The following is a 15,305-nucleotide window of genomic DNA, read 5'->3' as shown; positions in this document are numbered from 1 at the left end:
CAACACATGACTACATAAGCCAGCTGCCTATTTGACATCTCCACTTCAGGGGCTGGTAAGTCCCTCAACCTCAACATGTCTAAAACCAAATTCCTGTTTTCATCCTGTCCTACTCAACCCTACTCTTCCCACAGTCTTCTCAGTAAATGGTAGTCCCATTCCTCCAGAAACAATGCAATCATCCTTGGCTCCTTCTCCTCACTCCCCTCATCTGATCTATCAGCAGATTCTTTGTACCTATTGCCATCAGACATATTTTTATTTATTAGCTTTCTCTCGCACTGTAAGGTAAGCTCTGTGAGGACAGGAATTTTTGCATTTTAAAAAAAACTGTTGGCTGGGTGCGGTGGCTCGCGCCTGTAATCCCAGCACTTTGGGAGGCCGAGGCGGGTGGATCACGAGGTCAGGAGTTCAAGACCAGCCTGGCCAAGATGGTGAAACCCCGTCTCTACTAAAATTACAAAAAATTAGCCGGGCGTGTTGGCAGGCGCCTGTAATCCCAGCTACTTGGGAGGCTGAGGCAGAGAATTGCTTGAATCAGGGAGGTGCAGGTTGCAGTGAGCTAAGATCGTGCCACCGCACTCCAGCCTTGGCAACAGACCAAGACTCCGTCTCAAAAAAAAAAAAAAAAAAACTTGGCTGGGCTCGGTGGCTAACGCCTGTAATCCCAGCACTTTGGGAGGCCAAGGTGGGCGGATCACAAGGTCAGGAGATCAAGACCATCCTGGCTAACACAGTGAAACCCCATCTCTACTAAAAAATACAAAAAAATAGCCGGGCATGGTGGTGGGCGCCTGTAGTCCCAGCTACTCGGGAGGCTGAGGCAGGAGAATGGCGTGAACCTGGGAGGCAGAGCTTGCAGTGAGCCAAGATCACGCCACTGCACTCCAGCCTGGGTGACAGAGTGAGACTCTGTCTGAATAAAAAATAAAATAAGGCCGGGCACAGTGGTCACTCCAGCCTGGGCAACAAGAGTGAGACTCTCTCTAAGATAAGATGAGATAAGATAAGGTGAGATAAGATAAAATTCTTTTAAATCAGAAAAAGACAAAAAAATAAAAATAATTAAAAATATTTTAAATCAGGCCTGGTGCAATGGCTCATGCCTGTAATCCCAGCACTTTGGGAGGCTGAGGCAGGTGGATCACTTAAGGTCAGGAGTTCGAGACCAGCCTGACCAACATGGAGAAACCCCGTCTCTACTAAAAATACAAAATTAGCTGGGCGTGGCGGCACATGCCCGTAAGCTACTTGGGAGGCTGAGGCAGGAGAATCGCTTGAACCCGGAAGGTGGAGGTTGCGGTGAGCCAAGATCATGGCATTGCATTCCAGCCAGGGCAACAAGAGTCTCAAAACAAAAAACAAGTCTCAAAAACAAAAAAAAAATATTTTAAATCAACAAGGAAACACTTAGAACTAATAAGTGATTATACCAAGGCTGCAGGATATAAGGTTAATATGTACAAGTCAGTTGCTTTCCTTTATATCAGCAGTGAACAATTGAAATTTGAAATTAATAGCAAAATACCATTTAGCACCCCCAAAATGAAATACTTAGGCATAAATCTAACAAAATACATTCAGGACCTACTTGAAGAAACCTGCAAAACTAATAAAGAAGATCTAGGTAAATAAAGAGACAGTCCGTGCTCATGGATAGGAAAACTCAGTATTATTAAGATGTCAGTTATACCCAACTTGATTTATAGATTTAATAGAATCCCAATCAAAATCACAGCAAGTTACTTTGGGGATATTGACAAACTGATTCTAATGTTTATATGGAAAAGCAAAAGATTTAGATGGCTAACATAGTACTTAAAAGGAACAAGTTAGAGGACTGACACTACCTGACATCAAGATTCACTGTAAAGCAAGTAAACAAGACAGCATAGGCCGGGTGCAGTGGCTCACGCCCGCACTCCCAACACTTTGGGAGGCTGAGGCAGGCGGATCACCTGAGGTCAGGAGTTCAAGAGCAGCCTGGCCAATGGGGTGAAACCCCATCTATATTAAAAATACAAAAATTAGCCGGGTGTAGTGGCAGGCACCTGTAATCCCAGCTGCTCAGGAGGCTAAGACGGGAGAATCGCTTGAACCCAGGAGGCGGAGGTTGCAGTGAGCCAAAATTGCACCATTGCACTCCAGCCTGGGCAATAAGTGTGAAACTCCATCTCAAAAAAAAAAAAAAAAAAAAAAAGAAGACAGCATGCATTAGAGAAAGAGTAGACAAATTGATCAACAGAATAGAATAGAGAGCCCAAAAATAGGCTTACGTGAATATGGCCCACTCTCTCTGACGAAAGAACATGACAGTTCAAGGGAGGAAGGATAATCTTTTCAGCAAGTGGTGCTGGAATAATGGGACATCGACAAGCAAAAAAAAAAGAATCTAGACCCATCCTTACCCCTTAACTTAAAATGTTAAAATGGATTCTTTTTTCCTTCTACCTAGAGCCCTTGACAAAATGGATCTTAAATCTAAATGTAAAACCCAAACACTATAAAACTCCTAGAAGATAACATAGGAGAACATCTAGGTGACCTTGAGTTTGGTGATGAGGTTTTAGATACACAAAAAGCATAATCCATGAAATAAATAAATTGGACTTAAATGAATGTAAAACTTCTGGAAGCAGCCAGGCGCGGTGGCTCACGCCTGTAATCCCAGCACTTTGGGAGGCCGAGGTGGGAGGATCACGAGATCAGGAGATCGAGACCATCCTGGCTAACACGGTGAAACCCCGTCTCTACAAAAAAATACAAAAAAAATTAGCCGGGCGCGGTGGCGGGCGCCTGTAGTCCCAGCTACTCAGGAGGCTGAGGCCAGGAGAATGGTGTGAACGTGGGAGGCAGAGCTTGCAGTGAGCCGAGATCACACCACTGCACTCCAGCCTGGGCGACAGAGCAAGACTCCATCTCAAAAAAAATAAATAAAAATAAAACTTCTGGAAGCTGGGTGTGGTGGCTCATGTCTGTAATCTCAGCCCTTTGGGAGGCCGAGGTGGGAGGATGCTTTGAGTCCAGAAGTTCAAGACCAGCCTGCACAATATACTGTGACCCTGTCTCTACAAAAAATAAAAAAAAATTAGCCAGTCATGGTGATGTGGACCTGTAGTCCCAGCTACTCAGGAAACTGAGGTGGAAGGATCACTTGAGCCCAGAAGGTTGAGTCTGCAGTGAGCCATGATCACTACTGCACTCCAGTCTGGGTGACAGAGTGAGACTCTATCTCAAAAAAATAAATAAAATAAAACTTCTGTTCTGCAAAATAGACTGCTAAGAGAATAAAAAGACAAACCACAGACTGGGAGAAAATATTTGCAAAACACATATATGTTAAAGTAGTTATATCTAAAATATACAAATAACTCAAAACTCAAGAATAAGCAAACAACTTGGTTTTACAAATGGGCAAAAGATCTGAACAGACACCTCATCAAAGAAGGCAGATAAGCATATAAAAAATATTCAGTATTATATGTCATTATGGATTTACAAATTAAAACAGCAATAATATGGTACTACATATTAATACCTACTAGACTGGCTAAAATAAAAAAAAAAAAACTGACAATACCAAATGCTGATACGGATGTAGAGCAATGGGACTCCTCTTCATTGCTGGTGGAAATACAAAATGGTACACCCACTTTGGAAGACAGTTGGTAGTTTCTTACAAAGCTAAACATAGTCTTAGCATACAGTCCAGCAGTACTCCAAGATACACACCCAGTTAGTTGGAAATTGATATTCCACACAAAATTCTGCATAGGAATGTTTATGGCATCTTTATTCCCAATTGCCAAAACCTGGAAGCATCCAAGATGTCCTTCAATAGGTTAATAGATAAACTGTGGTACACCCGTATAGTAGAATATTGTTCAATGATAAAAATACATGAGCTGTCGAGTCATGAAAAGACACAGAGGGGCCGGGCGCGGTGGCTTATGCCCGTAATCCCAGCAGTTTGGGAGGCCAAGGCGGGCAGATCACGAGGTCAGGAGATCAAGACCATCCTGGCTAACACGGTGAAACCCTGTCTCTACTAAAAAATACAAAAAATCAGCTGGGCGTGGCGGTGGGTGCCTGTAGTCCCAGTTACTAGGGAGGCTGAGGCAGGAGAATGGCATGAACCCAGGAGGTGGAGCTTGCAGTGAGCCAAGATCACGCCACTGCACTCCAGCCTGGGCGACAGAGCGAGACTCTGTCTCAAAAAAAAGAAAAGAAAAGACACGGAGGGCTCACACCTGTAATCCCAGCACTCTGAGAGGCTGAGGTGGGTGGATCACCTGAGGTCAGGAGTTCGAGGCCAGCCTGGCCAGCATGGCGAAACCCCATCTCTGCTAAAAATATAAAAATTAGCCAGGTGTGGTGGCACGTGCCTGTAATCCCAGCTCCTCGAGAAGCTGAGGCAGGAGTATTGCTTGAACCCAGGAGGCAGAGGTTGCAGTGAGCTGAGATCACACCACTGCACTCCAGCCTGGGTGACAGAGCAAGACTCCGTCTCAACAAAAAAACAAAAGTGTGTATATGTTTCAAAAGCTATAGACTCCTTTTTCCTCTTTCAATCATGAGTTAGGAAAAAGCAGGTGGCTGAGAGAAATTACATTCCTATCTGTTCCTCTGCTGGATTAAGGTATCTTGAAAGAAATACCCAAGGAAGAGAAGTATATAAAGACATTAATGATTGTAAGTCTCCATAAGGAGGTCTCAGAAACTTTCTGGTCTCCAGGTAAGGGTAATTTTAAATCATAAGCTCTAATAGCTTGAGGGCAGACTGCAAGTTGGTTGTAATATAATGTAACCCTGAATTCCACATTCACATGATCTGAGAGTGCCCGGGAATTAACGTACAATCCAGCAAAAATCGGTTCACAACAACCCTAGAGAAGCTTCCTCCAGCTACATCCTTGTACTCGGCACTAGTACAAGATAATATTTTGGATTGAGAGTCAACCTTTCATTATTTTCCAGTGCTGTTTGAGATTATACAAGTTTGGGGGAGCAGCTGAGTCCCTGGGGTTAGAGTCTAAGGCCTTGTGACTCACAGCCCTGTCTGCCAGTTTTGTAGCAGCTTAGAGTGAAGGTGGTGGATGGGTTATATTTGTCTGTGTTTAATAGTCTTCCATTGTTGGTTGAAAAAGACTTATTATGCTAGACTCCACACTGCCTAGAAGAGCAGGCTTGAGACTTGACACAAGAGTTGCCTGGTTCATTCTTTCCCATTATCTCTAGAGTACCGTAATCAAATCTTGCTTTAGAGCAGGTCGACAAATTGATCCAGGCTGCCTCCAGTTTTTGTACAGCCTTCAAGCTAGGAGTGGTTTTTACATTTCTAAGTGGTTGGGGAGAAAAACGCCAAAAGAATAATGTTTCACAACATGTAAAAATTACATGAAATTCACATTTCAGTGTCCATGAAGTTACTTGGAACATAGCCACATACATTTGTTTACAGATTTTCTGTGGTTGCCTTCTCACAATAACAGGAGCGTTCAAGAGTTGTGAAAGAGATTGTATGGGCCACAGAGGCTAAAATATTGACTGCTGACCTCTTACAGAAAAAGTTTGCCTACCCTTGCTTTGGAGTATTAAATTAAATGGTTCTCTAAACTGTGTCTGGTGGTGCACACCTGTAATCCCAACTACTCAGGAGGCTGAGGTGGGAGGATCCCTTGAGCCCAGGAGTTTGAGACCAGCCTGGGTAACATAGCAAGACCCCGTCTCAAAAAAAAAAAAAAAAAAAAAAAGAGGTTTGAAAGACTAAGGGTAACTCCTAGAAGTACCAGAGTTATTCTTAGGGAAGATGACATTGAGAATATCTGACTTCAGCTTTATTAATTTGAGGGTAGTGACTAAGAAATAAAACTTGAAGCGTGATGGAAGGGAGGGGATAGGGTATCTTCCATTTCTCTTTAGGCCCAGAAATAATAACAGCCTTTTGATAGATATAAATGTCTTTTCAAGATATATTCATGTTACTACTAATCATTTACTGTATTATTATTAATATCAGCTTTGTGTTTAAACTTAACATAATTTAAACAAAGTAGGCCAGCCACAGTGGCTCACGCCTGTAATCCCAGCACTTTAGGAGGCTGAGGCAGGTGGATCACTTGAGGTCAGGAGTTTGAGACCAGCCTGGCCAACGTGGTGAAACACCGTCTCTACTAAAAATACAAAAATTAGCCGGGCATGGTGGCAGGCACCTGTAATCGCAGCTACTCAGGAGGCTGAGGCAGAAGAATCGCTTGAACCTGGGAGGCAGAGGTTGCAGTAAGCCGGGATCACACCACTGCACTCCAGCATGGGTGACAGAGCAAGACTCTGTCTCAAAAAACAATAAGATAAATAATAAAAAAGAAAATAAATAAAGTAACTTGTAATCATTTCCATATCTAAAGTGTAGGACATCAAGATCTCAAACACCCTAAAACAAGATAACCATCTCTTGTATCATTTCCAAATCTCTCACACTTACGTATCTATACTACTGAAGCTAGAGGAAGCACATGTAATTGAAAACCACAAGTTATCTAGACATCTGGTCAGTTCGAGACTTCCATAGACTTTCACTCAAGCTATCAAAAAAAAGGCCATGCTGGTTAGCGTCACACCTTCTTGTTGCTGTCCACATCTGGTGGAGAAATGTTATACTTAGGAGCAATAAAATGGACAAAAGGTGGCAGCCGGCGTTGGGAGGAGCAGAAGCAAGAGGAGGAACAAAGCCCTCCGTCCACACGCTGGGCGAGCCCTCTCTGGTGATCTGGAGTTGGCTGAACTTCCATGAAAACAAATCTTTTTCTCTAGGTCTTCCTCCCATAACCAAATAAGCATTTCAAAATAATTGCCAAAAAAAGATGTGAATTGGCTTTGCCTAAAGCATCATGCCGTGGATTATATAACCTTACTTTCGAGTAGCTTTCATGACTTATTTGTGAAGGTCCGTACTGTTTAAAGATGAGTCAGGATCATAATAAATGTTTAACTTTCCCTGATGCTATCTGGCAAAAGATCAAAAAATTTTTAAATTGACTATTAATTTGTTTGGAGCTTTTAAAATCTTTTTTTTGGCCCGGCACAGTGGCTCACGCCTATAATCCCAGCACTTTGGGAGGCTGAGATGGGCAGATCACCTGAGGTTAGGAGTTTGAGACCAGCCTGACCAACATGGAGAAACCCTGTCTCTACTAAAAATACAAAATTAGCTGGGCATGGTGGTGCATGCCTGTAACCCCGGCAACTCCAGAGGCTGAGGCAAGAGACTCGCTTGAACTCGGGAGGCAGAGGTTGCAGTGAGCCAAGATCATGCCATTGCACTCCAGCCTGGGCAACAAGAGCGAAACTCCGTCTCAAAAAAAAATGCCTTTTTAAATTTTTTACATGACTGAGTTAACCAATAGCTATGCTATTTAAAAAAAATAATAATAAAGGTAATCCTTATCTTTAGCTATTGTCCAGAAGGAAACAGACATTGCATGGAGATATTGGGAGGAGCTGGGGAGGGGACAATGAGGATGAGAGTATACCGCTGCAGGGCCGGACGCCATAGCTCATGGTTGTAATCCCAGCACTTTGCGAGGCCGAGGTGGGCAGACCACTTGAGGTTAGGAGTTCACAACCAGCCTGGCCAACATGGTAAAACCCCGTCTCTAATAAAAATACAAAAATTAGCCAGGTGTGATAGCATGGACCTGTAGTCCCAGCTACTCAGGAGGCTGAGCAGGAGAATTGCTTGAACCCAGGAGGCGGAGGTTGCAGTGAGCGGAGATCGCCCCATTATACTCCAGCTTAGACGACAGAGCGAGACTCTTTCTCAAAAAAAAAAAAAAGGCCGGGCACGGTGGCTCACACCTATAATCCCCAGCACTTTAGGAGGCTGAGGCAGGTGGATCACGAGGTGAGGAGATCGAGACCATCCTGGCTAACACGGTGAAACCCCGTCTCTACTAAAAATACAAAAAATTAGCTGGGCCTGGTGGCGGGCGCCTGTAGTCCCAGCAACTCAGGAGGCTGAGGGAGGAGAATGGCGTGAACCTGAGAGGCGGAGCTTGCAGTGAGCCGAGATTGCGCCACTGCACTCCAGCCTGGGCAGCAGAGCGAGACTCCGTCTCAAAAAAAAAAAAAAAAGAAAAAAGAGTATACCGCTGCAGAAAAACACATTTGTGGGATCACCAGAGATTTATTTGTGCCCATGACTTTTTGATTTGGCTCTTTTCTTAATAAATGGGACGCTTTCCTTATAGATTGACTCCTAGAATGATTGTGTAGTAATTTTCAAATTTTGTAAAAGTTACTTGAGAAAATGCCAAATTATAGGGAAAATTGGCGTATAATTTAGGAAAATCCTCCTTTGTAATCTTGTAATGGAAATGCTTGCAGTGAAATTTCATGTCAAGGCAATAAATAGCAAATAATTATGAGTACAAATTAAAGCTTTCTTCTCATTGACCTTCAGCCTCTGGATTCTCTGGCATTTGACAGGTCATCTTTCTTGTCTACTATTAAAATGATCTTTCCATTTCTCACCATCCTCTCCCAACTGTCTGTTTCTTCATATCAAACTTCTGGGGTTTTTTTGTTGTTTTTTTTTTAAGAGATGGGGTTTCACTCCGGGAGGCAGAGGTTGCGGTGAGCCGAGATCGCGCCATTGGACTCCAGCCTGGGCAACAAGAGTGGAACTCCATCTCAAAAAAAAAAAAAAAAAAGAGAGAGAGATGGGGTTTCACTTTGTGGCCCGGGGGAGTGCAATGGCACGATCATAGCACACTCTCTCAATCTCCTGGGCTTATGGGATCCTCCTGCCTCAGCCTCCTGAGTAACAGGGACTACAAGGCACATGCTACTTGCACCTTGCTAATTTTGTTTGTTTGTTTTCAGAGATGGGATCTCACTGTGTTGCCCAGGCTGGTCTCAAACTCCTGGGCTCAAGCGATCTTTCTGCCTTGGCCTCCCAAAGTGTTGGGATTATAGGCGTGAGCCACTGCATCCACTATCTTTAACCATATTATCAGCCTTGTCTCAGCCTCTTCCTTCCTACCTTCACCTTTATTCATAGCCTTTGCCCCCAGCACACCTTTCTCCTGCTTTGTCATTCTTTTCTTGCCAGATGACTTGCACATAGCCACCAAGCAGCCCTCTGAGCTCCAGACACTCCTAGCAATGACCTGATCTTTCTTTCCTCCCTCACATAAATATATGTTTTTTGTTTTTTGTTTTTAATTTGAGATAGAGTCTCACTCTGTCACCCAGGCTGGAGTGCAGTGGTGCGATCTTGGCTTACTGCAACCTCTGCCTCCTGGGTTCAAGCGATTCTCCTGCCTCAGCCTCCTCAGTACCGCACGTGCCAGCTGATTTTTTGTATTTTTAGTAGAGATGGATTTTCACCATGTTAGCCAGTACGGTCTTGATCTCCTGACCTTCTGATTCGCCCACCTCAGCCTCCCAAAGTGCTGGGATTACAGGCGTGAGCCACTGCGCCCAGCCTATATATGTATTTTTTGAGACAGAGTCTCACTGTGTCGCCCAGGCTGTAGTGCAGTGCCGTGATCTCGGCTCACGTGATCCACCCACCTCAGCCTCCCAAAGTGCTGGGATTACAGGCATGAGCCACCGTGCCTGGTCCTCCCTCACATCTTCTTGGACTATTGCTTGAGTGAGGATCATTCTAGCCTACTGTAGACTATAAAATAATTTGAATGAGGTCTTTTATATTGAGGTTCACTCTCCCATTGCATTTCTTCTTTCTTCATCTGTGTTTATACTCTTCCTGCTACTTCTAGAAGGTGAGCCTCACTGGTAGAAAACTAAGCGAGCACCATATTCTGCAGAGTGACTTATCAGACACATAGAATGTTGGGTATCTGTGGTGTGCACAGCTCATTAGTGCATGTATTGACATTGAATCAGAGTATAATAATAATGAGCAATAATTAAAATGCCACACAAAAATATTGAAACCAAACATATTCATCCTCTCTCCTATGATTCTCCAAGTAGAAACATATTCTTTTTTTTTTTTTTAAGACAGAGTTTCACTCTTGTTGCCCAGGCTGGAGTTCAATGGCACGATCTCAGCTCACCGCAACCTCCGCCTCCCAGGTTCAGACGATTCTCCTGCTTCAGCCTCCCGAGTAGCTGGGATTAGAGGCATGCGCCACCACTCCCGGCTAATTTTGTATTTTTAGTAGAGACGGGGTTTCTGAATGTTGGTCAGGCTGGTCTCAAACTCCTGACCTCAGGTGATCTGCCCTCCTTGGCCTCCCAAAGTGCTGGGATTATAGGCGTGAGCCACCGCGCCCAGCCGAAACATAGACTATTCTTGAAGGAAAGGGCTGAACTTGGTTTCTGGTATAATATTTAGCATTTGCGACTCTAAATAGCATTAAGCGGAGGAATTTTAATTGGTCTTTTTTTTTTCTAAAGAGATTTTCAGTGTAGCACAGAATATGACTTTGAGTACAAAAATGCTTGTAACTTACATAATTTAAGGTATGTAATGGTGACTTTGAGTACAAAAATGCTTGTAACTTACATAATTTAAGGTATGTAATGGTGAGAACTGAAGATTGTGTGTGGTTTTTAGTTGGATATGCTATTTTAAAAGAGAATGTTTCCATTATACCATTAGGCTAATAGCAATTTTAAATTCTTTAAAGAAAGTTTGAAAGATTGAAAATTTTTAGATTAGCAAGTGAGAAAACATTAATACATCATTTAATGAAAAAAATCTACAAAATTATATCTGTTTCTTTTTTAGTTTTCACCTGAAGTCGGATTAAAAGGGAGATTTCCATAGGAAATTAGTTAATGTGTTTTGGTGGTATAACTATAGGTGATCTTTCTTCCCCTTTTGTGTGTGTGTGTGTGTGTGTTTGTGTTACCTTATTTCCCTTATTGCTGTAGGATGTTATTCATGCAATTACTAAAATTCAGGGGTGGGGAGAAATCTTGGGATTTGCAGTTTATGATAAATCTCAAGACTTTTCTTGCTTCTGGCAAAGACTCTGTCCTTACTATTTCCAGTATTTGATCTTGACCCAGCTGTGTCTCCTTTGTCATCAGCCTCTGAAGTCAGCATATAGTTAATGCTGCAAATGGTACTTTGAGATTTGAGGAATATAGGATTGTAAATGCCTCAAAGCACCATCCCTTCCATTCTGACAATCTGGGAAGCAGTATAGCAGACAGGTTAAGAGCAGCTATGGACTTATGAGCTTGAGTTTGAATCCCAATTTTCCCAAGTACCAGATGTAATTTGGGCAAATTACTTGACTTTGTGCTTATGTTTATTTATGAATAAAATGGGAAAATAGGCCAGGCGCGGTGGCTCACGCCTGTAATCCCAGCACTTTGGGAGGCCAAGGCGGGTGGATCACAAGGTCAGGAGATCAAGACCATCCTGACTAACACGGTGAAACCCCGACTCTACTAAAAATACAAAAAATTAGCTGGGCGTGGTGGTGGGTGCTTGTAGTCCCAGCTACTCGGGAGGCTGAGGCAGGAGAATTGCTTGAACCCAGGAGGCGGAGCTTGCAGTGAGCCAAGATCACACCACTGCACTCCAGCCTGGGCAACAGAGCAAGACTCCGTCTTAAAAAAAAAAAAGGCCAGGCGCAGTGGCTCACGCCTGTAATCCCAGCACTTTGGGAGGCCGAGGCGGGCTGATCACAAGGTCAGGAGATTGAGACCATTCTGGCTAACACAGTGAAACCCCGTCTCTACTGAAAATACAAAAAAATTAGCTAGGCGTGGTGTGCGCCTGTAGTCCCAGCTGCTGGGGAGGCTGAGGCAGGAGAATGGGGTGAACCCAGAGCCGAGATCACGCCACTACACTCCAGCCTGGGTGACAGAGCAGAGCAAGACTCTGTGTCAAAAAAAAAAAAAAAAAGGAAAATAGTGAAATCTATATTGTAGAGTTGTAATGAGGGTTAATAGAGTAGACCTAGTAATGTATAGTGACAACATCAAGTGCCCATTAAATGTAGCTATTTTATCCCACTTGGTTTTCCTAAATCCTAGACTTTGGAGCATTACTGAAGTTTTTTTCTGGGCATCCCTATTTAATTAATTTGTATATTTGTTTGTTTGGCCTTCATAAATGAGATGAGACTCACCAGTCAATTTCTGTATGTTGTGCTAATTGGAATATGCTGATTGCGGATCACCTGCTCCTTTCGCAGAAATTGCCCTGTCTTTTCCATCTCTGCTCACTGAAATAACCTTCTTCTTTTCCTTTATAGATATATGTAATCGACAGTGCAGACAGAAAAAGATTTGAAGAGACAGGTCAGGTAAATAATTATTTTGTTTTATATCAAAGGTCTAATATATATATATATATATATATATTTTTTTTTGAGACGGAGTTTTTGCTCTTGTTGCCCAGGCTGGAGTGCAATGACATGATCTCGGCTTACCCCAACCTCTGCCTCCCAGGTTCAAGCGATTCTCCTGCCTCAGCCTCCCGAGTAGCTGGGATTAGCATGCACCACCACGCCTGGCTAATTTTGTATTTTTAGTAGAGACAGGGTTTCACCACGTTGGTCAGGCTGGTCTCGAACTCCCGACCTCAGGTGATCTTCCCGCCTCAGCCTCACAAGGTGCAGGGATTACAGGCGTAAGCCACCACGCCCAGCCTAGTATATTTTTTAAATACTAATTCTTCTGTTGAGATAGTTCCCAAATAACTGGGTATTCATTAATCAACCTTGTAAATGTGTGAGAGTGAGGGAGGTTTTTCTTTTGTTTTGTTTGTTAACCTTTACAGTTCAAACAAGACAGTTATTCTAGCAAGCACACAAAAATACCAGTTGTCTGAAATTAGTTGAGAGATCTTTAAACAGTTTTTTTTTTTTTCCCCTCCAAGACAGAGTTTCACTCTTGTTACCCAGGCTGGAGTGCAATGGCACAATTTCAGCTCACTGCAACTTCAACCTCCCAGGTTCAAGTGATTCTCCTGCCTCAGCCTCCCAAGTAGCTGGGATTACAGGCGTGTGCCACCACACCTGGCTAATTTTTTTGTATTTTTAGTAGAGACAGGGTTTCGCCATGTTGACGAGGCTGGTCTTGAACTCTTGACCTCAGATGATCCACCCACCTCAGCCTCCCAAAGTGCTGGGATTACAGGCGTGAGCCTCCATGCCCAGCCTAAACAGTTTTTTAATTAAAACTTTTTAGCTTTAATCAAATTGAATATATGAGATACAGACAAGTGGAACTTAGCACCATGCCCAAAGACTCTTGAGGTTTTTTCCCAGGCCATGTGAAAATGAACCCAGAGGAACAAGTCACTTCTCATTTTTATTTACCTTTTTCAATACCTACTTAATTGATTCAGGGGTAACTTTGACAAATTTGAAAGGACAGGAAGAAATGCACAAGCCAAGGGCTGGGCGCAGTGGCTCACGCCTGTAATCCCAGCCCTTTGGGAGGCTGAGGCGGGCGGATTACCTGAGGTCAGGAGATCAAAACCATCCTGGCTAACACGGTGAAACCCTGTCTCTACTAAAAATACAAAAAATTAGCCGGGTGTGGTGGCACGTGCCTGTAGTCCCAGCTACTCTGGGGGCTGAGGCAGGAGAATCACTTGAACCCACTGCAGAGGTTGCCATGAGCCAAGATTGTGCCACTGCACTCCAGCCTGGGTGACAGAGTGAGACTCCATCTCAAAAAAAAAAAAAAGTTTTTTAAAAAGTTATCATTGCGCCGGGCGCGGTGGCTCACGCCTGTAATCCCAGCACTTTGGGAGGCCGAGGCGGGTGGATCACAAGGTCAGGAGATCAAGACTATCCTGGCTAACACGGTGAAACCCCGTCTCTACTAAAAGCACAAAAAATTAGCCGGGCGTGGTGGCGGGCACCTGTAGTCCCAGCTACTTGGGAGGCTGAGGCAGGAGAATGGTGTGAACCCGGGATGTGGAGCTTGCAGTGAGCCGAGATTGCGCCATTGCACTCCAGCCTGGGCGACTGAGACTCCGACTCAAAAAAAAAAAAAAGTTATCATTGCAGAGTCCTTGGCCTGTTGGCCTGTGTCCTAAATGACCACAGGTGGCCTTCCAAAGGTAGCAGTTCTCATGTTTATGTCCCTTTTTTTGAAATTGAGTTGAGAACTCTCCAGACTTCTGGAAACAACCCACTACCCTTCCATACCCTGATGATTTCTGGATTATCACTCATGTGAAATGAGCTTGGAGGTGGAGGGGGTCCTATGTAGTCATCTGCCTCTTGATCCATACAGTTCTCTTTGAAAGCCCACGTGTTTTAAGTAGCTAAAATGTGGATTTAATGAGGAAAAGGTGGGGCCTATCATTTAAGTACACATACACCCTTTCCTATGGTTTTTGTAAACAAAATCACATATACTTTAGACCCCAACCTATAACCTAAATATCAGGGACCTTGCCAGATGGACCAATAAAGTTATTTTAGGATGTAGGTTTGATGAAATGTGAAGCATGTGCATGCATGTTTTAGAGATAGAGATTGATGAAACAGAATTATCTCTAAAGTAATTGTCATTTTCAGTTTAAATTTCACACACACACACACACACACACACACACACACACACACACATTGAAAGTTATTTGCAGGTAATAACCTTGGGTAAGTTTTGAATCTCAAACCACTTCTTGTCTTCTCCCTTGAATGATTTTCTCAAAAGTGTTCTATGGGCCAGGTGTGATGGCTCATCGCTATAATTCTAGCACTTTGTTAGGCTGAGGCAGGAGGATCCCTTGAGCCCAGGAGTCCAAGACCAGCATGGGCAATATATCAAAACCCTGTCTCTACAAAAAAAATTTTTTTTTTTTTTCCAGGCAGAGTCTCGCTCTGTCACCCTGGCTGGAGTGCAGTGGCATGATTTTAGCTCACTGCAACCTTTGCCTCCTGGGTTCAAGCAATTCTCCTGTCTCAGCCTCCCAAGTAGTTGGGACTACAGGTGCCCACCACCATGCACGGCTAATTTTTGTATTTTTAATAGATACAGGGTTTCACCATATTGGTCAGACTGGTCTCGAACTCCGCCCACCTCGGCCTCCCAAAATGCTGGGATTACATGGGTGAGCCACTGCGCCTGGCCAAAAAAAAATTTTAATTAGCTGGGCATGGTGGCGATCACCTGAGGTCCCAGCTAGCTGATCAGGAGGCTAAGTTAAGCATCGCTTGAGCCCAGGAGGTTGAGCCTGCAGTAAGCTGTGATCTCACCACTGCACTCCAGCCTGGGTGACAGAGTGAGATATTGTCTCAAAAAAAAAAAAAAAGTGATCTGTGAATCATCTGTAGCAGAATCACTTCAGGAGT

At 43.7% G+C, this 15,305-nt stretch overlaps 1 protein-coding gene across 3 annotated transcripts in view; it reads left to right on the top strand.

Annotated features, from left to right (window-relative positions):
• ARL3 (ADP ribosylation factor like GTPase 3) overlaps positions 1 to 15,305 on the top strand; it is a 43,747-nt gene that overhangs the window by 17,821 nt on the left and 10,621 nt on the right. For 2 of the 3 annotated variants that reach the window (XM_054436820.2, XM_054436822.2), the window contains exon 4: positions 12,246 to 12,296. The exons of the other annotated variant lie outside the window; for it this stretch is intronic. In XM_054436820.2, the coding sequence (XP_054292795.1) occupies positions 12,246 to 12,296 (51 nt within the window). The remainder of the gene's footprint in view (positions 1 to 12,245; positions 12,297 to 15,305) is intronic. 3 annotated transcript variants of the gene reach the window in all.

Source organism: Pongo pygmaeus, chromosome 8, assembly GCF_028885625.2.
Source record: "Pongo pygmaeus isolate AG05252 chromosome 8, NHGRI_mPonPyg2-v2.0_pri, whole genome shotgun sequence".
Classification (NCBI taxonomy): domain Eukaryota; kingdom Metazoa; phylum Chordata; class Mammalia; order Primates; family Hominidae; genus Pongo; species Pongo pygmaeus.
Note: the sequence above shows the minus strand (reverse complement) of the source record. Positions and strands in the feature narration are given on the sequence as shown.